At 39.4% G+C, this 27,883-nt stretch overlaps 1 protein-coding gene across 1 annotated transcript in view; it reads left to right on the forward strand.

Annotated features, from left to right (window-relative positions):
• Positions 1-27,883, forward strand: part of LOC139148886 (methionine synthase-like) — an 85,691-nt gene that overhangs the window by 14,963 nt on the left and 42,845 nt on the right. Inside the window, exons 3-9 of the mRNA XM_070720316.1 lie at positions 5,126-5,325; positions 7,184-7,273; positions 7,710-7,872; positions 8,227-8,393; positions 8,905-9,100; positions 9,885-10,094; positions 10,275-10,387. Coding sequence (XP_070576417.1) covers positions 5,126-5,325; positions 7,184-7,273; positions 7,710-7,872; positions 8,227-8,393; positions 8,905-9,100; positions 9,885-10,094; positions 10,275-10,387 — 1,139 coding nt within the window. The remainder of the gene's footprint in view (positions 1-5,125; positions 5,326-7,183; positions 7,274-7,709; positions 7,873-8,226; positions 8,394-8,904; positions 9,101-9,884; positions 10,095-10,274; positions 10,388-27,883) is intronic.

Raw genomic sequence — 27,883 nt, forward strand, 5'->3', positions numbered from 1 at the left:
GCTCTCTGCAAATTTTGGCAAAGAAGATACAGAAAAGATTGATTGAAAGACAACCTTTGAGGCACACTATGATCCAAAAAACCTCTAAACCCATAAAGACTATTGGTAACAGCACTGCACTAGAACTGCTTAAAAGAGAACACCAACCTGATTTTCATGATTAGTGAAAATCTGCAAGTCAGGATGAAAACAAGATTAAACATGCCAGAATGAGAGCAATAAAAATACTGATATTTCGAGTATGTCCCTTTGTCAGTGAGTAAGGGGTTGTACCCGAAACATTAGCTGCAAAAGTGTAGCTCTACGGTGAGACGGTCGGTGAGTTTTGGTTTTTGCGACCTCGCTCACCAGTGGTAGAGCTACAATGCCGAAGGCCCTGAAGCATACAAAATAAGCACGCTGCACATGGCACGGCATTTTGATGTAAAATCCCATATATTTACTGCAATTGGTCATACTGATTTATCACTACTGAAGATTAAACACTATACTACACTAACCTTGTCGTGTATGGGGTTTGGTATTTGTTCAAATACGTCGATCGCGTTCCAAAAACATTTCTTGGAGCCGCCATTACCAACTTCCGGTAATGGCGGCTCCCAGTAACACGCTCAATGTTTATGGAACGCGATCGACGTGTCTGTGCTAATACCAAACCCCATAAACGACAAGGTTAGTGTAGTATAGTGTTTAGTCTTCAGGAGTGATAAATAGGTACGACCAAATGCAGTAAATATGTGGGATTTTACATGAAAATGCCGCGCCATGTGTGGCGCGCTTATTTTGTATGCTACAGGGCCTTCGGCATTGTAGCTCTACTGGTGAGCGAGGTCGCAAAAACCAAAACTCACCGACCGCCTCACCGTAGAGCTACAATTTTGCAGCTACCCGAAACATATGTTTTTTTAATTGTTGCCATTCTAGTATTTTAATACCCTTTCTAACCCGATTTTCCAGTTTTAATTATGGAAATAAGGTTCTTTTTTTCCCTTTATCCCATATACCACTCAGTTCATATGTCATTATTGGGTCAAATTTGTGAAAATCAGTGACGCACATAACATCTCCCATAAATGCAACTTGACAAGGACTCTGATATATACCATGGGGCATGGAATTATGGGAAAATACTAACCGGAAGTGCAGTAAAACATACGACAACTGCTATACTTTAACACAGAAAGGTGTGATTTTCGGGCAAAAAAAGTGTAAATACGAAGTGATTATTTATGCTACAACAAGAAAACACCTAGTGATGTATGGGACTAACTTAAGTAAGTGTTCTTGTGCATTTTTTAACACCGTAATATTTTATTACTGTAGATATCGGCGATTTTCAGCCCGCGAAGTAGGCGAGCTGTAGACTTTCACTGCGCTACGTACTACGTATACCAGCGTGGCATAGCTGGTACGTCAAAATCTTCAGAATTATGAGTAAAAACATCAAAATTTTAACAAATTCATACTCTGTTGACTGATATTTTTATTGCTGTGTTTTTAGTTTTAAAATATTTGAAAAAAATTAAACTTTCGCGAAAATTTGTTTTCACTGTGCTACTGCGGGTCCCTTTGGTATGGGACGCGCACGGTCAATGTACTGGCGCTACTGTCAGCAGGGCCGAATAATGATACAGTACGCATCACCCGGTCTCGCATGTCTCGTATCAGACGTCTACATCTCGCTCGCTTCGCTGGCCGAAAATTGCTGATAGCTACAGTTATAAAATATTACGGTGCTAAACCATGCACATTAACCCTTACCAGAGCTAGTCCACTAGGTGTTTTCTTGTTGTAGCATAAATACGCACCTCGTAGTTCACTTTTTTTCGTTCGAAAATCACACCTTTCCATGTTAAAGTATAGGAGGAGTCGTATGTTTTACCGCACTACCGGTTAGTATTTTCCCATAATTCCATGCCCCCTCGCGACAGGCGCAAAGGGTGTATTAGAAGGCCTCTGAAAACGGGGATACTGTAGACATGAGTTTTACTAAGGCTGCGTTCACAAAAAACAGTGGGGGGGGGGGGGCTGGATGAATTTATGGGGAATTCGAAAATTTTGGGGGGTAGTTGGGGGGGATTTTGCTCTGCCTGTAGGGGGGGATTGGGACCTGAAAATATTTTGGTTCCCTTTTACGTTTTACATTTTCCCTATCCAAGGTTTTGTTAGATAATTTAATGAAAAATGAATACCATTTTTAGCTCACATTTGGTATTATGTTATCCAATTGTTGTAATGTTAGTAATAATTTAACAAAATCTAGAACCATTTTATCACATTTCATGACTTTTATCTTGAAAAAATCTAAACATGTATGACTTGTCGTAAAAAAAAACAAACTTGAGCCTAGTAACAGGACAGAAGCTGCAAGTTTTGATGATTTTTGCAATATTTCTATGCAATATATCAGCTACAGTTTCTTGCTATCTACCCACAGCATGCTCAAACACACAATATTAGCTTGTTGACAAAGCCTGTATATTTAAATATGTATTAGGTGATAATTTAATTGAGTCCAGACTGACAGTTGTCAGTTATACAAATGCATGGTACACACACATACACAGGCTGTGTTGGCCAGCTGAATACTGGACAGTTAAACATGCTGTAGGGAGTGGAACAAGATTGCAGTTGTATAAACTGAACAAAAATATTGTCATAATTATCAAAGTTAATACAGCTACTGCCTACGGGCAGTGTCGCTATCAGATACTGCCCTGCTACTGCAGTGTCACTGTCACTGTGTACCTGAGCAGTGACTGAGATAGCTTTGACTCTGATGTACATTGTAAATGAAGAAAGGTTTTGGTCAAATGAGGCTCATGAGAGTGAAACAATTGTACACAAGATCAGGCCAAAGAGCAACACATGGAAGACCAGGAGACTTGTAAAGTTATTGGGGATTTTTTAATTCTGGCATATGAGAATAATCAAATATTGAAGAAAAAAGATGGGGGTCACCATGCTTGATTTTCTAAATTTTCACATTCTCATCATAAAATATTAAATACAAAAGTAAAACTTTGAACAGTTAAGACTAATTTAAGAGAAAATATATGTGACTAAAATGGAATTAATTAATTTTTACCCAAATTTGCCATTACTACGCCCAAAATTTCAGGGATTCGAAAATTTATTAGATGGAATATTTTAACCTTTCAGTATTGTCAACTTTGAGTAGCATCTAGTAATTCATATTTGTCTTGTACTTTTTAAACAGATTTTTGGTAGGTCACTGTGCTCAGCTTTATGATATGGCAATTAGCCAGAATTCAAATTTGCCTACTTTCCCATGATCATTATTTTGTGTACTCTTCAGCAGGAGCAATTGACCTGGCCAGAGTTGGATTAACTCAAGTTGGCTTAGACTGATAAATCCAAAATGTTCTTTGATGCATTTAAATAAGGATCAATTTAAGAACTTGCCTTAGGAATATGACTTTACAAACTGCCAATAACAGGTAGTGTTGAACATCTGTGAGGGGAATGGCGCGATACGTGTTTATTTTTTCTGTGCCCACATCCTTTACAAATATGCAGGCTTGTCATAGGTAGGGGTGTGGGACTTGAAAAATTTTGATATAGTTGTGGGGGATTTGAAATTTTTTTAGGGTTTTGAAGGATGGGATCTGCAAAAAATGAGATTTCAATCGTGATTCCTCCAGCCACCCCAAGAGTTTGCGTTTACGCAAAAAACGTGTGTATTTACACATTGAAATTAACTTTCTATGCATTTTTTTTCATTGTTAAGCGTTTTCTATACGCAAAGGAAAACAGTAAAAATGTTTCCGAAAGCACTCCCTGCGACTGAGCTTAGGCGACAACCAGACGAGATGAGTGCCCGTTTGACATTAAATTTGTTGCAACATTTCTGTCAATCACTCATTTTGTGTGGAAAGTTTCAGATTCTCTAGGCGTGGTCTGAAAAATCGGCATCGTAGTTCAAAGGCACGTTATCATGTCAGCTGTGCCTATGAATTATGTTGCTAATTTTCAGGCGAGCGATAGTTTCTGAAACTTACAACACAAAGTGAGTGATTGACAGAAATGTTGCAACAAATTAAATGTCAACTGTGCACTCTCATCGCGTCTCACTGTCCCCAAATTTGATCAAAGCACACATGCAGCATGGCGTCGAAGCAAACAACTCTATCTTCTTTCAACTTTGCTCCATGAGTCCGTGAAAAAAATGATTCAGAGAGGGTCAATCGAAAGACACTACCGGGCAACCCAACATGGAGAACACGTAGGAGCACAGTGAAATTGAACCCATGTCGGAATCCACGACGTATTGTCCTGTTATCGCCAATACAACAACAGGGGATCAGCGCCACAGTGAAACCGTGAGCCGTGATGAAGATGCACCGGTTACAAAAAAATCCCGTCCACAACCACATGCAGGCTACCAAGAGCAGTGGAAGACTGAATATCCATGGTTACGTTTTGATGTAGTCAACAACAAGACACTGTTGTACTGCCAATTATGTGAAAAAATGGAAAGCAGAATGCATTTACCCGTGGTTCGGCCGATGTACAGAAATCCGCTGTCAAAACCCATATCAAGACTAGATAAGCTGCAATAACTCTAACTTTGGGTTGCCCGATGTGTTTTGACGGTCGCATGTATACCTTTGCTGTTACGTTTCAGCATGTTTGAAACACAGCTGGGTTGTTCAAGTTGTTCGTTAAACTGTTTCCATTAAAATAATCTTACATCATTCAATCCGAATATGTAGTGTAGGTTTATTGAACGGCACATTGTATTTTACAGTCAGTTTTTTCATCAATCGAGTACGGAATTGAAATTACGTACTCAAATACAGCCATTTCGCAATTTTAGCAGACTAATGCGTATGCCGTACGCGAGGAGAAAAAAGTTACCGCGAACACTGACCCCTAATCCTTATTTGTGAACACAGCCTAACTAAACCTGCTAAAAATGCCAAGAAGGTGAAAATATGTGTGGTTTTGGCTTATTACTTTTTTTACTGACATGGCGAATTGTAAAGTGATATGACCTGGCAGGATAAGGGTATAGCAATAATTTCTTGAAAGGTTGTGTCGCTTGGTTTATTGTGGTAAGTTCAGCATCTTCAAGCATCATTTCAATCTGTTTTGTTCGTAGAGAAAGGAAAACAGATGGTGAAACTCCTGGAGGAGCGGATTGTTATTTTAGATGGAGGCATGGGGACAATGATCCAACAGCACAAATTAAGTGAAGAAGATTTTCGAGGAGAAGAGTTCAAAGATCATTCAAAGCCACTAAAGGGAAACAATGATCTTCTGTGTATGACACAACCTGATATCATTTATAAAATCCACAGGGTTAGTGTTTTCTGTTGTATACATTGAAGGTAGAACGTGACTCTGGGACAGATATTTGGACTCTCAAATTTCTACAGTTCTTTTCTGATCTTCCACATGTACCGGTAGGTGCTCATTTTAAAGGTCTTGGAAAAAGAAAAACTTGCATTGTCTTAGTTTTTTGAACCAAAATTTTATTTTCCCCTCATAGAGTAAACACAGGAATGGCAGCCATTTTTAATTTCGAATATCATGTTGGGTAATTCGTTTCGCTAGTTCCAAACTTTGCACAGTGACCTCAAATTTTTATTGTTGATTTGCTAAGAGAATGGTTGAAAGTTTCTTTCAAGAAAGTTTAAGCAAAAGTTCAAGTCATTCACTTTCAAGGCGCACATTACCTTACATTTTCATTCATGGTTGGATGTTATCAGGTCATTCACAAGGTTGTAAGACATTATTAATGGGAGATTCATACATGATGAAAAAGACTCTTGTTGCTTAGTTTGTTAGATTAGGTTAGAGTAAGTTCCTTTTTGTGTGTTTTGTCCTCTCAAAATTCTGAAAGGTAGGTGGGTAAGCAGTTGAAAAGCACACACAGAAAATTCAACACAAACCCTTTGAGTGCTGTATTTTTTTCCAACCAAAAGTTTAGTGCAAAATTTTATCAATTTTTATGAACATTTCTGTAATTTTTCTGATAATTTTTGACCAAATGAACACAACATTCCAAAAGTTTTTTATAAAAAATTTTAGCAAAAATCTGACAAAAATTGACTGAGGTATATTTGATAAGGGCAACAAAAATTGACTTTGGCGCTCAAAGTGTTAAAGAAAATTCTTTGTTTGCCCTCCTTGGATTTTTCAAAAACCTACCAGCCAAACACAGGCAAAAAACACAAGTGTATTAACATGAGCTCAATTTTTATTTGGTTTCTTTTGGAAAAACAATATATTCATTTGTAATAATGTTAACAACATTGTGTTTTCTAATTTTCCCTGAAAACGTACCAGCAGTGCATACGAGCAGTAAACAAAAGATTTATTTAAAGTGCTTCTTTTGAAAGTTGCCTTATACAACCTGCCCACTCCTGCTACTAAATGCTTTTACTTTAGAGGACACAATTTTACTTCACAAATGATCCAATGGTAGTAATATGACTGTTGTACGGAAGTATTTTATCATAATGTAATATCGTAGCTTTGTTTTGTGACAGAATATTGCAGACAATGGAAAATTCTGCTAGAAAAGTTTCCATTTGTAATATCGTAGCTTTGTTTTGTGACAGAATATTGCAGACAATGGAAAATTCTGCTAGAAAAGTTTCCATTTTTCTGGGAAACTCTGAAAATCTGTGCATGGGTAGACATGTATTTATTAACATTCCTAATTTTTTGTTTTTTGTTTCTTTTTGTGTACTTTGGTATTTGTATTGCTGTTTCTTTTTACAGAAGGTGCTGTGTTGCCATCCTACCAGTTATTTTGTCTCATGATAGTCAATTAGTTTTTGTGAACTGTAGAATTGTAAACAAGGCTAGTACTAGGCTGTGAAAGAATATTCCTATCTTATATTTCAGTTCTTGAACAAGTTGACTACATGTTTGCTGAATGGATTAAAATGGCTGTAGTTATCTGAAATTTAATGTTCAATCTTTGTGGAAAATTTGAGTAAACTATGATACTTTTGTCCAAAGCAGGAAATGCAGTCAAGTCTCAACGTGATAATAGCATTGTGAAAACAAGCCTTTCAGAATACAGCTCAGTCTTTGCTCCCGTCCATAAACATGTGATGATATCTATTTGTTGAGATTCAGAAAAAGAGAGTGACTTTGGGAATCATTGTATGATGTTGTCATTATGTAAATTTCTTTCATTTTCCAGGATTACCTAGAAGCAGGAGCTGATATAATTGAAACGAACACATTCAGTGGTACAAGTGTAGCTCAGGCTGATTATGGGCTAGAACATGTGGTAAGACCGCTATTGAAAGTGTGTTTTGCGTATACCTGATACCTGAATTTTATTGTTGATTTAATCAGATTTATTATGCTGACTGATAAGGTTCATGGTATTCCCTTTGCATAGCTGTGCCATGTTGTATTCTTGAAAAGGAAGGTAGGTTTCAAGCTGCAGTTTGATTTGCTTCTTAATCTGAGGATTCCTGAATTTTGAAGACTGAAAGTCAGTTACCATTTATCATCAGTTTCAGTGCAGTTGGTGTTTAAGACTGAGTAATTTTTGAGTTGTATAACTTTTACACATGTTATGTAAATCTGTTGAAAATGTTCAGTTGTGCAAGTCTCTTAATGACACTATCTGATCACTAATCAAGTGTTCCTTGTTGCCTTTCTGTCTTGAAAAGTATGTCTGTCACGTTGATAACTTCAATCTTCTTTGACCATTTTAGGTGTACAGGTTGAATAAGTGTGCAGCAGAGCTTGCAAGAAGGGCAGTTGATGAAGTGACATCAGAAACTGGTCAACAACGCTTTGTTGCAGGCGCACTTGGACCAACAAACAGAACACTCTCCATTTCTCCATCTGTTGAAAAACCAGATTTCAGGAATATCAGTATGTCATCTATATTTTTAATGAAGTGAGAGTTTGTGAACCTCTGCACGTGCAGTATTTTCAGTTTGTTTGTGTCATGTTTCGTGAAGCCATCACATACAGTGACTTGTGATGTACAGATGGGAAAATATGTCTTTGGTACAGTCTTTCATACATTTTTATTATAAATGTACTGTATGTTATCTGCTAGTTCAAGTGCACATTATTGAGCTTTAAATTTGACTTAACATTCCTCTTATTAGCATCTCAAATGCATTGTAAGGTTTTCCGGTTATTGTAAAATCAAACAGAAAATGTAGCGATACCAATGTACATAAACAGTTGCTGAATATTTTGCCTTTCTCTTCCATACAGCATTTGATGAATTGGTGGAAGCTTACAGTGAACAAGCTAGGGGACTGCTTGATGGAGGTGCAGATATACTTCTGGTGGAGACCATATTTGATACCTTGAATTCCAAGGCTGCATTGTACGCTATACAGTTACTCTTAGAAAAAGAGTATGCGCCTGTTCCAATCTTTGTAAGTCAATTCTGTACAACATTCCATCTTTACATAGTAAAAGTGTACAGCTATCTGTGATTTCTGGTAAGATTCATAGCGACACTTGTATTTGAAGTTATCAACCCATAGTGCTCAATATGACTGTTATCTATCCCCTGAGTAAGATGATGCATTGCTGTGACTGAAATTTTCTTTGCTTATCCTCTTTGCCGCCAGTCATCACGTGTTATGCATAATAGTTGTCACAGCAGTGTGTTCAAGTTCACCGTCTTTACAAATATTGTGTCCTGTCATTAAAATATTACAAGTATTATAGTAATATTCAAAATGAAAATAAATGATTTTAAAATCTTCATCTTGGAAAAGGATTTTAATATATTTGGCAATGAAAGAAATAGTCATCAATGGATTTGATTCAATTTTGCTCATAATTTATTCAGGTAAAGTCTACTTTCTACAGAAAGGCATTATTATGACCAGATAGTCATTCCTAAATTAATTCATCTTATATGGTGATATTTTGACCCAGGTGTCTGGTACCATAGTTGATAAAAGTGGAAGGACCTTATCTGGACAGACCGGCGAAGCGTTTGTTGTCAGTATATCACATTCCAATCCCATGTGTGTTGGACTGAATTGTGCCTTGGGTGCAACTGAGATGAGACCATTCATTGAAGCTATAGGACTTGCCACCACAGCGTACGTCATTTGCTATCCAAATGCTGGTATGAATAATCTTATGTCATATTGATAATAGCAATACCAGTAGTGGTATTGGACTTTCAAACAAAATATTTATGCTTACTTTATTCTGTTTGCTGACAAGTTTTCGCTAGATGTAAAATATCCACACGCGCACTGCTATTTTGACTTTCGTTAAAATCTGTTTGATACTGGTCGATAATGGTAAAATTGTTTGAAATTGCCCTGCTTGTAAATGTCATATAACATTAGCTGTGAAGAGGCATGTAATAAAAATATTATTGCCTGAATACATGGGTTTATGTGCCCTCGCAGCAGGAGACAATTTACCCTCCTGGTGTTGGGCAAATTGTCACCTGCTCTTGGGCACATAAACGCATGTATTCAGGCAATAATATATAATACATACATACATAAGATAAGGGATATAGGGAGTTTGCTAGAGGAAACTCATAAACGCATAACACATAGTTATGACTACAGTATTTTTTCAACACATGTTAATTTGAAATTACATTGATTTTTTCTTGTTACATGTGGGTAAGCAACTTTTTGAGCAAATATCAGGAATTCAAACAAACTCATGTCCATGCAATGGAGCGTCTTTTCATTTAATACTGCTCTGATGTATACACAGAACTAAATTTGTTTTGATGTTTGCCATTGCAGGAGCTCCACCAACACTCATGGTGTTTTTAATGTGGATGATTTGACAGAATTTAACAATTTGTGTATGATAGTTTGATACAGGCTCAGATGCAGTGATCAAGATGAAAATCTCCATCTTTTTCCTTCTATTTCCTGCAGGGTTACCAAATACTTTTGGAGACTATGATGAAACTCCAGAGACAACAGCCACCCATCTTGGTTCTTTTGCAAAGGATGGTTTGGTCAACATTGTCGGTGGTTGCTGTGGCACTACTCCAGCACACATCAAGGCCATTGCAGAGGCTGTGAAACCATACAAACCAAGGGTACCTCCTAAAGAATATCTATCTGACCACATGTTGCTCTCAGGTAAATTTTTGCCCTGGTAGTTATGGCTCTACATATACATGTGTATTGTTATTGTTTCAGTAAAAGGCTTAATGATGTGAGTCTGATGCTTGCTGAGATTATTTGAAATCACTTTGAAATGCATAGATTTCAAAACTTGATATGTAGTAAAAAGTTAATTTTTCTATGAATGCATTATAGGTTTGGAGCCGTCAAAGGTTGGGCCACAGTCACTGTTTGTAAACATTGGAGAGAGGTGCAATGTAGCAGGATCCAAGAAATTTGCAAGACTGATTAAGAATGATCTCTTTGAGGTATTTATTATTCATTTGTTGCTATGTTATCAAATGATTTATGTGTTTTGGATCAGGCAGACAAGACTTTAGGTTTGCCCAATCTTACAGAATCAGATTGTTGATATAATTAGAAAAATCTATGATGTTGATATTATATTATAGCTTTGTCAATGCCAGGGATTTTTGTGACGTCATACTTTCAGATTATTGTTGATAATGTATCCGATTATTCAGCATTGTGGATGTTTTCTATGTCTACAAATTCACTGGCATCACAAAAACTATAAAATAATGACAACAATGTATCCCCTTCCAGTCCATAGTGGACTCAAGCAAACTTTGCACTCCATAATGTACTTTGCTTTGCCTCGTACATTATGTCATGCAAGTTTGCTTTCATCCATTATGGGCCAGGAAGGGTACATTATTGTTGAATTATAAAGCTGGCATTCTGGCAGCTATACACAGTGCTATACACAGTGTTGAGTCTAGGATTAGAGAATTGGTTGGGGGGATTTTGGCCCATCAACCCAATCTAGAGATAGCATCTGGGATATTGTTGTCTTTGCCAGGGGTATGATTTGCCTTGATATTGAAGTTGAAGCGGACAGAAAGCAAAAATAGTTCATGTTGAGTATGTGAAGTACGGTGATTGATACAAGCCATAGGGACAGTGCTATCAGTGAAAACATGTTCAGTAGAATCTTGCCAAACATTTACCCATCATTTGGCAGCAAGAATGACAGAAAGGACTTCTTTATGATTAATATGGAGTGGGTCAGCTGATGGCCAGTCACGGGACCACAGGGTGTACTGCCAGTCACCTCTGTAATACATACCAAAGGCCAAATTAGAAGCATTGATGTGAACATCAGTCACCGGACGGGGATCAATGAACTTAGTACTACCATTAAATAGAGGAAGACATTGTAACTACCATTGGATATCCAACATCATTCCTTAGACAGAATGAGTTTGTGAGAAGAGCGGCATAAGTTGCTGAGCTGGTTAACCCTTTTCCTGCCAAGTCGGTGAAAATCCGCTTGAAATTCGGTGTAGCTAGAATCTGAGCAGCCATGGCCATTATCCTGCCAAGTCGGTGGAAATCGGGCTACTTTTCGGTACCCCGTTTCCTGCCAAGTCTGCGGCACTACGTTGTGCTATACCCTGTGCGTTTAGGGGTCATCCGAGGACAGGTTTTCTGACAAGGAACGCCTTTTCCCCTCGAAATGGGTTCGCAGGGAGTCAATAGACAGGGAAAGGTGCAGAAACCTGTCCACCAGTCCCTCACACCCAAGGGGGGCTGTTTTTTTTTTACTGCTTTTTAGCAGACTTGGCAGGATAGCATAGTGACGTACTTGACTGCCTGGCACTGTACAGATTGCTGCCGAACTTGACCAACTTGGCAATGCTAATCTAGAAGGCTACCTCTTGCAAACAACTTGGCAGATGGTGCCAATGGTGCGAGACGAAAGTCACTTATTCTGTTGTGCGTGACTGAAAATGAGAACGTATTTTTGACGGGACGGCTCGACTTGTTCCTCCGATGGAACGGATATGAACAACTCGGAAGTACCATTATAAACTGGTGTCCGACGTATTAAGGGGTAGACCCACCTTCCTTGAGTGATTTTGGTCATTTTTTGTTTTATGGTAAATTTTGAATCTGTCTAATATGGCCTTTGAGTGGACGATAAGTTTGAAACCATAACATACTTGGAAATGAGTTAAATTTTAACAAAAATGAACATTGTAGGCCAGTTCGCGTGCCGTGTTTTTCTTGTGTCTTAACGGTTTCCAGATTAGTCAATGCTATCTCAAGAGCGTAAGTAGATTACGTAATTCTGTCCGGAGGAGTGCGCATGCGTCAGTCTTCTTCCCAGCTGCCGGCAGGAAGTATGTCGTGGCTACTGAACATGCTGAAGGTAGCCGTCGATTGCAAAAGCATGGTCCACAAAAGCGAAATATCAAGCATATGGCCGGGAATGAGAGAACAGTTAAATTGTCAGAGTTACAGTCAGGCTTAAAACTCCAGTTTCCGATGCGTTGAAAAGGTGTAAAGTGGAAATGGTCGCAAGCGAGGACTGTAACGCAGAACGCTCACAATTACTCATTCTACAAGTTGCCTGTCCCGAACGTTTTTCTCGAGGGTCTATGACTAAACTGAGCTTCGAACTAAAACTTGTGATACATCTTGCGCACAACAGTTGTAGTTTACATTATTTTTACCTCGTTTTCCTATGACACGTATTTAATGAAACTGTTCCCGTATAAAACAAATAACGGCCGAAAATACAAATAGTAGGTCTTTGTCTTTACATGTTTGCCAAATAAAGTCCAGCATTCAAAATTATTCGCCGCCGAAAACCAAAACGTACATTTGTGTCGGCTAACAAATGACGTGGACTCAATGCAAAGTATAGTCTGACATTCAATGACCCCGCCCCAATCAAACGAGGCTACTCCGAAAATCCAAAAATTACGTCTTTTTCTGATAACAGTATACATGTTTGTCTGCACCTAATGAAGTCCGACATTCAAAATTGATCCCGCTCCGAACTAATTGCGACTGATGATAAAAATGTCAGATGATTTTTTTACGTCTGCAAATGCCCAGTGAAATCCGGCAACCAAAACTGTTACCGGCCCCGCTTACGTTACGCTTTACTCGTAAAGCATGCAATGAAGATTACGTTCCTAGCCTGTACGTCACCACAAGTTTTCTATAATTTTTTTGTGAAAATGGTTGCGACGTCTTTTTGTTTCGACAGTTGGGCGAGCAACATTCCTCTCCGTAGAAATTAGAAATATGCCAATAGTTTGAAATTTTATAACGAGAAAACCGCGCCGGTGTCTGCTCTGCCCGGTTAAACGTGAGCTTATTGTTTGTAAGTTCTATGCGGGCACAGAGGGAACGTGATGCTGATAACGCATGTACAGTTTTGCTATACATTAGAATGATGCCGTGATTTACAATTTAAACACAATGTTGACCTAGCATTTGTTTTTCAATCTGTACCGAAGCTAATCATACGGCAGACGTAATTTGTCTCAATCAACTGAACTTTTATTGGCGGACTGCTCATGAAGTGAGTCGAAGTCCAGGGTCGAAATCAATCTCGATTGAAAAGTATGCGATATTTCACAGCACAAATTCATGTCGGTATAGCTTTAAAATCATTGCGATTGAATTGTTATTAGGTAATTATAAACTTATGCGGTAAATTTAAAGAAACCAAAATTGAAAATGATAGAATAATTTCCATGAACTTGAAAAAAATTAAACAACCATGAACGTGCTTTTTCTGAATCAGCAACTACTTTTCCTGTGGATAAACTCAATCACGCTGAACAACAGAGTGCTGCTGGTCTATCGTCGTTATTATAGTAGTTCAATGGACAGTCGCCATCGGAGAACGACGAATGCTCGTTTCCACATATCAGCCAACGCGATATTCAACTGTTTGACTGACAAGGAAGTTCACGCATTTCATTATTTGTACATAATTCGACCGTCGCGATTTTAGAATGACGCATTCAGGTTAATATCAGCGCGGTCACAGATTCACATCTGTTTTAGGTACTCGCCTCCATGGTACTCGCGAAGCCAAAACAAGTCGCTTTTAGAATTGTTCAAGTTTCGTGTCAGAATCGATTTATTTCAGTTTTTCGCCAACTTTTATCTTACTATTAGGAAATCGTTTGAGATACCAGATATTGTCAGGTGTTATATTTAGTTTAGCCTAACGATGGGTTCTAACCTGGCACAACACAAAGTTAGCCCGGCACTGGTGCTTCTGAGGTCGGAAACCGCGTTCATGTAGCTGTCCGTTTTAGCTCCATGCTATGTTCAAGGCGGACTGTGGTCGTACTTCAACATGCAGTACGGAACGTAAAAGCTAACGTACGCAACACGGCGTCTGAATGAACTTCGTTTTTGTCGGTATGTACCACATTGTAAATTCATTGTCACGTGTCTCTCTCCGGGCAGGAAGCTGAAAACGCGATGACGATTGCGCAACCAAAAGAGAGGAAAACAATGTCATCGGACTTGACATGCAAAATCACATACTTTTTACGAAGTATATACGCAGCCAGCCATTTCTTCGCTTGATAATCAAATTTTACCTGGTACACTACAGTGCACAGTTAATTAGTCTGGTTCCCTGACCCATTTCCCCGGTAGAGGGCGTGGGGAAATATAGGGTCAGGTACCGGGTAGCCATCTTGAACAGAATTTTGTTCAAGATGGCGGAGGTTAGTCACCTGACAGAACATGCTACAACAAATATGGCTACTGCCATGAAAACGCCGGTCAAAATTCGACTGGATCAGAATTATGTTCGAACACTGGTATCCGAACCAAAAACATTGGCGCACGAGACGGGAAACATAAACTGAAAGGATTAATCCAGAAGTACGGGGAAATAGAGATGATTGCTGGTTGTGATATCGCAGCAGTACTTGTTGCGTGTATCGAACGCGCTAGGGTCATTGAGGTCATCGCCGACTGTGGCGTGACCCCATGGCCCAATGACCCGAGCACGTTCGATACACGCCACAAGTATTAAGTACTGCTGCGATATCAAAGCTAATTGAAAGCAAACTTTGTTGGAACTGTGAACGACGATTGATTTCGATGGATAGAATGGTGTCCGAATTTCGTGAAAAATGCCAGGCATCATGTCGACGTTCTAAAAGTATTAAGAGGTGTGCTAAATCACAGTGGCTAAATCATGGAGGTGGAAAGTCTTTCTTTCTACCTCCACGGCTTTGTGGTACAAACAAGAAGTTGGTGTCAAGTGAGCCTGAAAGTGCGAAACCCAAGAAAGATGAGAAAAAGTTACAAGTGTTACTTTCATCCATCAATCCACAGCTTGTTTTATTTTAACCAATAGCGTCCATGTTTACATTAGCCGGTACCTGACCCTATATTTCCCACGCCCTCTACCGGGGAAATGGGTCAGGGAACCAGACTACACAGTTAATACGCTAGTTTGTATTTAGCAAGAAGATTATCCCCAGATTTAGCTCGGAATGACAGTTGTGTAAATAAAGCCTAACGCTTACGTCGCGAACTGGCCGTTTCAGTGTTCATTTTCTTCCAATTTTCACGTCATGTATCATTTCATTCATACCACAAATTCAGACAATTGTGTAAAAAGTCCTGTACTTCATTATGGGCTGGGAATTTCCACCGAAAATGTGAGCGAACCGGAATTTTAGCTGACTTTGTGCGACTCCAAGGGTCGCATACACATTTCTGCGATTTACTCCGTTCCGTTTTTGGCAATGTATCGCAACTTCTGGAGAGTGTAACTTGGCGCCACATTGACGGATTAGCCTTATCTTTGCACAGGTTGTAGTTAGTGACTGTTTCTACAAAACCGTGTCTCAGAATTCCGATAATGTTCCAGAAACAAAAGATATCGTGACAAACGTGGACAAAAGCTGTTAATTTATTCAGAATCCACTTTCAAGGCTAATTGTGCAAAAACAAAGCGGAGTATCAAAAATCCAAGACACGGTTTTTTACACACCTTACCCTGCTATCGATTGCAGTAAACGGCTCACCAATGGCCATCACCCTCTCGTACTTACACTTTTTTAAGTGAAAAAAACTCAAAAACACACATTTTTGAGCAAAACAAACACACGCAAACAGGTTTTGAAATATTCTTACAATTTTTATAATCTTCAATTGTCGAGCTACCCAAACATATACTACATGTCGGGTTAAAGATTCATTTTAATGGTGAAAAATCAGGTTAAAGAAAAGTGTCTGCGAATGTGGGTCTCCCCCTTAAGCTAGGCTTCAGCTCTGCAAGTTCAAGCCAGGCAACGTCATTCATCGCCTTGGCTGTGCCATTCAATGGACGTGGCTTTGGATTTTTTATTTATTCCATCATCCAAAGTATTGGCTCTTGTTTGCAGGCAAATGTATCTTGTTGTCGACAAATTGGTAACTACGTACGCTGTTTGCGTACGGAGAATTCAAGAGGGGACATGAGGTCAATGCTATGGGGATACCGCCTGTACTGAGCACGGACCGCTTTTGTTGTGCAAACCAGCTAGCTGTACAATGGCCGCCAGGCATGTGGAGACGTCGATGGCTAGAACAATGGAAGCATATTGCATTGTATCCGTGCATCGCAAAAGTGAGACCGACAACTTGGGTGTAGTGACTGGTTATCACTGGTTAGCTGCAGCCCAAGTCATGACAGTACAAACCCGTACCTGACTGAGGACCGCTCGATTAAGTAGGTAATGAACGGTTACACTCGTAAGCCAACTCACAAACGAGCTGGCAAAACTACGTGGAAGCTCTGCCTCAATGGCTCAGCCATGTCATTAGTACAACGGCAAAAACGTAGTTTTTGTGCTACACTGCCAAATCGTTGAAGGTACGTATTCAATTGACCCTACCCTGGGGAAAAAGGACAGGTTTGCCGGTGCTGCCGCACCCCTAGCACCCCTAGGTGATGTTTGTGCCTAGCGGACGTCCGCAATACTGAAGGAGTTTATTTCCGAAAAAATAAGCATGAAACGGCAATAAAGTGACGCACCCCCTTGGGCAAACAAAGCCGGTGACCTCAATTTTTTTCTGCAGTAACCCTTGAGCACCTTCCCCTGTCTACGGGCATGTAGAAATTATCGAAGTCTAATAGTATAAATACGGCTAAAACAACCCTGAAAATGGACGGCTTCTGCCAAAATGCCTGGCAGGATAACGTGCAGGAGAGCCAATCTTTTGCAGGCACATATTATGGGGCCGTTTTCTAATGACTTGGCAGGATGACGGACAAGGGCGCTCGGCAGGAAAAGGGTTAAGGTAGAACGCGCCTCAATAGAGTTAACACAGGGGTTAACACAGGGATGGCGGTCATTTTGAATTTCAAAAATTGTAAAATGTTGGGCAATTTGTTTCGCTTATTCCAAACTTTGCACGGTGACCCCCAATTTTTATTGTTGATTTGGTAAGAGAATGGTAAATGTTTCGTTTGAGAAAGTTTGAGCAAGTCTTACACTTTTGAGGTGCATACTACCTGAAGTAAAGTTCTACCTCCCTTGATTACCCTGCATGCCCAGGCAAGCTTCCCTGTTAGGGTTTCTGGCTGGCTATGGCTGGCCTGCTTTTTAACGGAGAAAGTAATAAGCAGATTTTGCAATTCAGCAAGCTTTTGCTGTGACAAGCATGATGTAAGCAGAACAGTATACCGAGAAAGACTAACCTTTGGGTAGGGCCTTCAACCTTTTTACATGCTATGTGAAAACCTAGCTGTCTTAGCAATTTTAAAAGGGTGTTAAGCAGGGGTAGCGCTAGGATTTCAAAGTTGTTAGCCACAGATTCCTTGCGTGGCGAATTGGTCATACATCTTTTAGCCACACACAACTTTCTTTAGCCACACAAAATTTTTGTACAATAAAATCAAAACAAAAATATTTTAAGGACTCATCTTGTTTGAAGTGCTATAGACTTCACATGCAAATACTCCTACCCCCACCAACCCACCTCTTCTCAGACAAGGACTTTTTGAACGCAACTGCCTGTTACACTTCTTTAAGAAGACTGTTGCAGTTCATTTTCTGTGAAAGGAATCCTTAGCAACCCATATGATTCAATTTAGTACAACCATAGAGGTAAACTATTGTGCAACACATACACACAATTACAGGGCTTCCTTTCCCCATCGTTTGAACTGCAACTATGTTTAGATGAAGAGTTGAAGACAAAAACAGTAACTCGTTTTTTTATTGATTAAATTTGGTGTTTGGACCAACTGACATTGGTTTGATTCACGCATGTACAACATATGCTTTCAACAACTTGCCTTGATTTAATCGTGTCTCGTAGACATATTGTGTTAGTCAATCTGTTTTCAAAGTTGGATGGCGTATTTTGACAAGCATACGGTAAGCGGTCTTTAGATAGAAAGAAACCACAAAGTATTGAGATAGAAGTTTCATGCCCAGTTTATTTCAGTTGAAAACTACTGCAACAGTGTTTTCAATTGGCTTCGAATTCACAAAATACGGTTTCCAGTCACCTTGTGGAGATGCAACAGACACACGTCAGACGCGACGTTGGAAATATATCACGATCTCAACTGTAACAAGTTACAACACAAATTTATTTGTAAACAAAGTCAACCGTCATAGCTCTCTCGCTACAGGCTGTATAAGGCCACGATATCAACAGTTTGCATGAGCTTATCAATTGTACGTCGCTTGAAAATCAACAAAATACACTTCAGTTTAACTAAAATTTTACAAATTTCTTCATCATGCACATTGAAAGAAAACCTCAACCACGGAGACCGGAGCATTCAGCATCACGCAATGCAATGGCCATGCTGCCATCCAACGCTAAGTTCAATCGCAATCAACTTGGCTAGCAAATCGCTCCATTTTTCCATAGAATATTCTCAAAAAAGTGGTAAAATCTACCGTTTCTATCACTCAGAGAGCAATAGCTGTACATAATATGATCGTCTTCTGTGTCTGAGTTGCAGAAAAGCTATCATAATCTCTTGACTCTCGTTGAGTGCACGGCAGCAGGGCGGTCGACCTGATTAAATATTCATTAAACCACTGACCCCTTCTCGGAAAGTTCGCATAAATTACTGGAACTCTCATTTGTTAGGGTGGATGATGTCATTATTTTAGTCCTTATATGGTACTAAACTGGGTTCAAAGGGTAAAGGAAAAACTTTATGGCTTGCTAAGTTCGGCAATGCGTACCTAAGCTGGACAGAACGCATAGTACACAACCACTGTCGGGTATCGTAAACAGACGTGGCGCTGAGAGCGAGAGTATAGTCAAATCGATTTTGTCACCTGATAGTACCGTATTGTCCACCGTGAATTTGACCGGGGTTTTTGAGTTTGAGGCCAGTTCGCCACACTTTCATGAGTGTGGCGAACCAAGAAGACATTTTATTCGCCACCCAGCACTTTCTGTCGCATTTTGCAAATGTGGCGAGCGCTAGTGCGACCCCTGGTTAAGGGCAACCAAATAGGAATGATAGTCATGGGTGATAATAAGAAAATCATCCAGATACACAACCATAGCCTTATTAAAGGCAGGGGATTTGATCCCTGGGATTGAGTTTGTTCTAGTCTGTAAGAGGATTATGAAGGTGTGATAGCCTTTTGTTTTCCATTGAAACTGTAATCTAGTTAGTAAATTTCCTGGCAAGGCAGTCTGACGCCTGACCCATGCCTTTAAGGACGGGGTTTTAAAAACCCTGTCTGGTCATCTTTCAGCGAACACTCTGGGTCAACCTATGAAAAATACTAGGGGACAATTTTGCGCCAAATGAGAGCCATCTGTCATGAAGGAAAGTAGGGTGCTTGTCTCCTTCGAATAACCATTCAAGACCTGTAGCCTGATAATGGAACGGGAGGATTTTTACAGATTGGTAAGCCGACTTGAGGTCTACCTTAGTAAGGAAACTGCCAGGGGAAATCAGTTTTACAGCATCATTGAGAGACTGATATTGAGAGTGATGGTCAGACGCATAAATCATTCACAGCCTTACCCTGTGGTTGGCTACAATCGTGGATAAGCTTACTTCATCAGAATTTGGCTTGGAAATTACCCGGAAGACGCTGATAATGGTCGTTTTTTCGGAATAAAGAACATAGTGATCGACCCTCTTCAATTTCACCAAGGATCTGCTTCTCTACCTGTTGTTTGGCTGCACCAATAGCTGACTTTAAATTATACATATGGGCTGGTTTTAGGGGGTATCTCTGTCTATAGTGTGGAAGCCTTTCTTAATCCCGTCTAATAAAAATTGGGAATCTGGGTCATACTGGAGCTCAGTTTGTCATGCCGAGTAAGTTAGAGTAAAATCATGTGTGTGTGTGGGAGGGTTGCGACTTCATAAGTACTGTTTGGAATCAGAACCGTTCAGAGTTTCATGGACTGATTTGGGGTGAGGTTTACGACACGTGTCATCCAGACAAACATGTGCATAAGTACAAGTTGCACCAAATTTACAATGACCCTTATTACAACCTAAGCAGATGGGTCTCCCAGATTTGGTATCAATTAGCCCCGGCATACGATTTGTAGTTTTTATGTCATTATTGGTAAATCTACTGTGATTGTTGCACTTATCAACTCTTTGGACTCTTTCTATCAACGAAATGGTTGACAAATGTAGTATAGTACTACACCATCTAAACTTGTATTCAACTTGATATTGGCTATATTCCCTATCATGCAATAGGACAGGGGTCCATGTGTACCGGTTTGTCAATTTACAGATTTTACAAGAGTATGTCATGTTATTGAAAACATCATCCCCTTGAAGTGAACCATTTTCCATCTTTTTATACATGATGGCAAAATTGGCTGTGGTCCACTGAGTTAGGTGTCACAGATTCCAAAGGAGGTCTCTTTCTTCCTGACTGAAAGACAACTGTGGTGCTGTCATTCCCTGCACTAAGATACTGTTGGTCCAAATGGCAAAGTCACTGGGTGACAAAAAATCAACAATATCATCATATTTCTCACCAAAGTTTGAGATATGACCATGTATACCTGTGGCTCTAAATCAGCCCTTGCATGGTTTACAGAAGCACATGGAGGTTGGTTATTTTGAGAAGTAAAGTGTTCAGGATTGTTTGTAATGGTGCTGAGTCTTTCTTGTAGTGCTTCAGCTCCAGTTCTTTGCTTGGTTGGACGGCATGAATGATTTAAGTTGTTAGATGTTGTCTGCCAAAGGTGTGGATGCGAGCATCTTGGACTTCAGGTCACCGTTGAGGGAGCTGACATCCGATGTCGTATGTGTATTGGTGGCTGCGGTCCCTGCAGCACTAGGATATTGTTCTGTCAGCTGTGTTGTCTCTCAGGCTGCCGGTTGTTGCGTGGGAAGGTTTTTGCCTTGTCATTGTCTGGATATGATCACTAAGCCGATTCATCCTACGAATCGCTGCAAGCACAATTTGTCGTTGATACAGAGGTTCAACGTGCATTTCAACGTCTTCCCTCTCTATTAGTTGTGCTAAGGGTAAATCGGTGAAGCCAGCTGCTGGCGTTTGGTATTTCTTTGAGTCCATTGACTGATGTTGAAGGAAGGACAGAAATCAAAGTGCTGCTTGCTTGCAAGTTGCTTGTAAGTTTTTGCTGCTACTGCTGCTTGCTAAAACACAATCATCTGTTGCTGCAAGTAAATTGCTTAATGGCTGTGTATCTTAAAACTCCCACTTAAGGTAGCTTTCCGCCTTTGCGACGACCTATTTTTAAACGTCAATTTTGCCATCAAGATGTGTACTTTTACCCAAGTATTATATATCACCTGAAAGCTATTTCTATGAATTTTTTTGTTTTATCAAGAAAATAAGTGTGCAATGAATTTTTTTGAAGATCTTAGTGAAAGTGTAAAGAACATGGGTGGTCTCACGTAAAAAAGTTTAAGTCTGAGCGGAGAGGGGCTATTGTTTAGGTGTTAACGGGCAATTGGTCTTCAGAATACTGGCTACAAAACCGTGTGTCAGATTTTTGAAAAAGGCCTTAGTTTTTTCACATCGTTGAGTCAAAGTTCATCCACCGATTACTCTAACAATGCCGCCTAATTAAGCAGCAATAACTCAACTTTAAAAATCTTCATAAAGAAACTGAGACACGGTTTTGGAGACAACCTACTTGACAAACGTCTGTGAAAATCTGGTGAACTTCCGTTCACGCGTTCTGGAGTTAAACTCTTTTGAACGTGCTGCAATGTGACAAAATGCCGAACTGAGAAAAAGGCGATTTAGTAAATTGGTTCGGTTTTTTCCTTTTGAATGGCAATAAACAATATACTTAACCGACAAAACACTAAAATCAGATAGTGAAATCAAAGTGTTCAACTTAAACAGTATATTCACTTATTGAAATCAGTGTCAACGGTCGAAATGAGGCTAAAAAGGGTGAATTTTGGGAGCGTTGTACTCTTTTTAGAGCGCAATCTACACAGTAGCTGATGAGTAAATAAACTTGGGAGTGCCAGGGAAGGGATTATGCATAATCTGTTGACTGATTAGTTGTAAGGTTTAAATAGAGTATTAACTGTTCGACCTAACTGTCGGAACTGCTACGGCATCTCGATGCCGTCTACAAGAGCGCTTGGACTAATTACCTCCATGACAAGCGTACACTACAGTGTAAGTTTATGGCAGCATTCGATTCGACCTCGGAAACGACTCACGGCTGCGGAATGAAAGCGAGCCCGATGAATGATATAAGGAAAACAATATTGGCTGACAACAAATATATCTGCATTTGTATGTGGATGTACATTTGCGGTGTCTGTGATCATGGAGATAAAAAAGAACAGCTCCATGCTGTGATTCATTACGGTTAGAGTAACTGAGGATTCAGTGAGCAGCCATTTTTTAGATCTTCACGCGCCTTGAAAATTGATTAACACTAATCAAACTACAAGCATTTCTGAGACAATAGTTCGTCCTCACTCTGTACAGCATTTCTGTGGGTGAAGACGGTTTCTGGAGTCATTTATGCTAAAATGAACCAATCGCCTGTCAGCGGCGTAAAAGTCAAAGGAGAGAAGTTGAGAAAACATGAACATAGAGAAAAGTACGTCATTTCATCAAGCGCAAGTTGCATGTGATAGACCGCTCGTCAAGCGTCATACATTATAGATAACTCTCTGCTGTAGTTCGTATCCAACATGAGTACCATCGATTCCAGGCGAATATGATATCAGATCCGTCTTCATTACATGTAAATCTCAGGATTAGGATGGTGTTTTGCACTGTATTCAAGTAGTTAGCCTGTAAGCGTCTCATTCAATGGTTTACCGACCAATGATGACATGTTGATGAAAACTCAGGGCGATTACGTTATTACGTTGTGACGGTCAAATTCATATTGAAATTTGTCTTCGGTCCTGCAGCATTTTGGCTGCTGCCATGATAACTGATAACCATGTTGTCGTATCCATTCCCATGAAATCATTTGATTCACATTCGTCCGGTGTACGATGAACATTTGTCAGTCGACGTATGTTTTTACCTTGTCAAGGTCGGTTTCTCATTTAGTGGTAGGGTGGTTGCATTGTACGATTATTGGGTAATAGCACGGTCCGGAAACGAAATGGGACAAGGAAAAACGGGACCGCGGGCTTGAAACGACTTCAACATTATCAGTTCACTGCCATTGTGCCAAAATGTCTGCAAACCAAAGTAGCTATTGTTTTGTGGCATGTGATTTCTGCATCGCTACGTATTTTGCCTTGGGAAAATTTGCTGTCGCTGTCTTGAAGCCCATGCAATTTGTTTCCACCTTGTATTTTCTAATCCCAAGTAGTTCCAGTGCCGCGGTTTCTGATATTTCATTTTTATTCATAAATTGTTCAACTTACTTAGTATTCTCATCAAACGGACAATGTCTAGTTTCTAGACCTTTCGGCGCAAAGTCGTTTCGGCCGCACAATATCCGACCCCAAGACGTTTAGGCAATGCGACCAAAGACGTTTCGGCACTACCGGGTTGGGGAAACTCGTGCCAAATGTTACAAATCAAAACACTGAGAAGTATAGTGTCAGCATTCACATGCTTTAAAGTTTGTGAGAACATGGTGAAAAAACCGTGAGAAAAAGAGTTTCATATCATTTTCAATAGCAATAGCCGCCGACACTGTCAAAGTTTGAAAAGCGGCGCCTAAACGGCACTGTAAAAGTCATACTGGTCAGAACGCAAAGGTCACGCTTGAAAAGCGGCGCCTAAACGGCACTGTAAAAGTCATACTGGTCAGAACGCAAAGGTCACACTTATGAATATGACTGGTCTGTCAGTTACTAATAATAATAGAAATAAATCGTAACAGGGGTGTCGAAATGTCTTGGGGCCGAAAGAAGCCGAAATTTCGGCCGAAAGAGGCCGAATGTTGCTTGAATATTGAAGAATAATAATCGCAATCATACCATTCCATAATCCAATAACACTAGGTCAAAATTTGTAAGACAATAGTTGTAAACATAGACACAAAACAGCACAGAACAGACAGTAAATAGACGGTACACAAACAAAGTCAAATTCATGAAAGAAAGATATATGGACCTCTGGCCAAAAGACCAAGAAGTGATGTCAGGTGTTTCGAAAATAGTAAGCGCCTGTTGCGGTATTACGTATTCAAGTGTTCCCGCTGTCACTAAGGCGGCCAGTGGAACGTACCATTTATGTATACAGGGACAGCCTCTTCAAAGATGTTTAACATTACGGAACTTATCCACCACTCCTGGTGCTTTAAAAAAACCACAAAAATGTCCCAGATAAAGCATTTAGTGTGTGGGCCATTTGCGTAATCTGAAATTGTACCGTCAACAATGTCATAAGTCTGACCTTGTCCAATTGTGTCAATAAATTGTGATCTTTTGGGAGCAGCCATCCCTATGAGAAAAACGGTAAGACCCACCTTTCGACGCCTTGTACACACTGTGGTCTTGACCCACGCAGTGAACGGTAGGTGTTAATGGGATTTTCACAGCGGATGTTGTCCAAGTGCATGCGAATACTGTGACGCTGCTTGCTTAGCCTAATCCCTTGTCAATCAAGACTTAACGGTAGTCTCAAACGCCAAAATGTACACCTTTTTTATTTATTTATTTATTTGTCATTCATATACAGGCCGATATTTCAGTGTCCAACACTGTTCTTCCAATATCTCCTGTCATGCAAGATGTACAAATCAAAAACCACAACAATTAAGAGAAAATTTACACAACAGATAAAAATGAAAAGACAACACAATAAAACAAGAACAAATAACTTACAAAAACACCAAAAACACAACACAAACACACACACAAAATCACTCACTCAAACACTCACTCACTCACTCACTCACACTCACACAAAGTTAAAAGTGTACAACCTTAAGCTTATATTTAAAGGTCGCCAAACTAGGAGCCGATCTAACTTGAGTAGGCAGACTATTCCATATGCAAGCACCATAATATGAAAATGCTCGCTTGCCATATTCAGTTTTCACTTTATGAATGTAAATATTGCCGTTACTAGCATGTCTCGTATTGTGACTATGTATGGAATTTGAAAGATTGAACATTTCTGTCAAATAACTTGGTGCACTATTATTAATGACTTTATAGGTTAGAGCCGCTAGTTGGCGCTTCCATCCAATAGATGGACTAATCCAACCTAGGCGTTCATACACTGATTTTGTTCTAGTATCCCGTGGAACCTCCAGTATTAGTCGACCAGCTCTTTTGTGGAGGAGTTCAAGTATGTTCAAATACTTCTGATGTGTATAACTCCAAATACTTGCTGCATAGTCAAAATGTGGGAGAACAAGACTGTTAAACAAAACTTTACGTTGATGTACAGGCAAGAAATGTCTGATTCTAGATAGAAAACCCAGCTTTGACGTAATTTTTGCTGCAATTTTTGTAACATGCATGGAAAAATCCAGTTTAGAGTCCAGCCAAATCCTAAATATTTGAAATCCGTAACCTGTTCAAGAAAATCTCCTGCAACTTGAATGTTAAGTGGTGATGATGAATTTAACTTTCTAACCGTACCGAAAACCATTGATTTGGTTTTCTTGGTATTCAAAGTTAACTTATTATTATCGAGCCAGGTCTTTACTTGCATTATTTCATTGGAAAGAACTTGCTGAATTTCAGAGATTGACTTGCTTGAATAAAATATAGCCGTGTCGTCAGCATACATAATTATTTGACACGGCTGACACAAGAAGAAAGGTCATTAATAAATATAGTAAAAAGTAGGGACCTAGGATGGATCCCTGCGGGACCCCATAAGAAATATCCATGCTATCGGAAACAGTTGAATTAAGTTGAACAACTTGTGAGCGGTTTGATAGGTAAGCATGAAACCATTCAAGAGCGGAATCCTGGATGCCATACTTGTGCAGTTTGAGGAGGAGCAGTCCATGATCAACCGTATCAAATGCTTTCTTTAAGTCCAAGAAAGATTACTCCTGTTAAATTTCCCTTGTCCATGTTACAAAGGAGCTTGTCAGTAACGTGAGTGAGGGTAGTAGCTGTTGAATAGCCTGGTCTAAAACCTGATTGACATTTGTTCAGGATATTATTCATATTAAGATAACTATACAATTGATCATGAACTGCTCTCTCCAAAACTTTCGAAACAACTGGCAGAACTGATATAGGACGATAATTACCCACCTCAGCTCTATCGCCCTCTTTAAACAATGGTACAACCCTAGCTTTTTTCCATTCTGTTGGCACCCTACCCGTCACTAAAGAAAGATTAAAAATGTAAGCCAAAGATGATGAAATATGAGGAGCAGCAAACGTAAGTAACCTGGCACTGATAGTATCAATACCAGTGGCCTTAGCAATATGTAACTTTGATAGTTGGTTTTCAACGAAATCAGAACTTATCGGTTGAAATTCAAAGCGACTATTACAATTAATTGTACATTCTGCCATAGGATTGCGAAATTTCGTAGCTAATTTAGACCCTATTGTTGTAAAAAATATATGAAAGCAAAAATATATTGAAAGCATTAGCCATTGACTTCCTATCTGAAATATTCTGATCGTTCACCTTCAACTCCAAGATATCATCATTAGATCTAGTTGGAATCAACTTTTTCAGAGTTTGCCACAGTCGTTTAGAGTCATTATTACATTGTTCAATTCGTGATGTAAAGTATTCTTGTTTGAGTTTCACTCTAAGGTTATTCACATGATTTCGAACCTTCTTGAATTTAGCCCAAGTATCTGCATCTTTATGCTTTCAGCGCGATGTTTCAGCTTGTCACGTTCATGTGCAAGAGCAATATATTCGTTAGTTATCCATGGGGTGTGTTCACCTCTCAGGGTAACTGTCTTAAGCGGTGCATGTAAATCACAAATTGGTATAAAACAAGTCCTTCCACATCTTCCAGGCATCATTTTGGTCGTCATAAATTTCAATAGTGTGCCACGGAATATTCCTAAGGTCGTTTCCAAATTTGACAGGTCAAAGTTTTTAAAAGATCTGCCTTTAACTTGTATTGGAGGTGTCCGTGTTTTTTTCACTTTACGAACAATATACCTGTGCCTCTCGTACATTTTTATTCCAAAATTTCACCCAAAAACAGGAACTTCACGACCAAGATATTCTACACACGGGAAGATCAATATTATAGAAATACTTTTCAGGCATAAAAAAAAATCGTGTTTTTGACTCAAAATACCAAAACAAAGGCGGAAAGCTACCTTAAATACACTAGTCATTTATTTAGGCAAATGTGACCTATAACAATGTTTGGTTGGTCCTCTGATAGGCTAAGGTAGATGTAATCTATGTAAATGTGACATTACATAGTTCTCTGATATAAACAAATATACGCCAATAATATATTCTGGCATATGTGACCTTTAACCCTTTCAGTGCCAAAGTCAATTTTTGTTGCCTTTAAAAATATAAAGCAGACAATGTTTTCAGATCCAGACAAATTGATTTCAATTTTATCCCAAAATTTTGATAAAAAGTGTAGCCAATGAAAAG

The sequence above is a fragment of the Ptychodera flava genome, chromosome 14 (genome assembly GCF_041260155.1).
Source record: "Ptychodera flava strain L36383 chromosome 14, AS_Pfla_20210202, whole genome shotgun sequence".
NCBI classification, from domain to species: domain Eukaryota; kingdom Metazoa; phylum Hemichordata; class Enteropneusta; family Ptychoderidae; genus Ptychodera; species Ptychodera flava.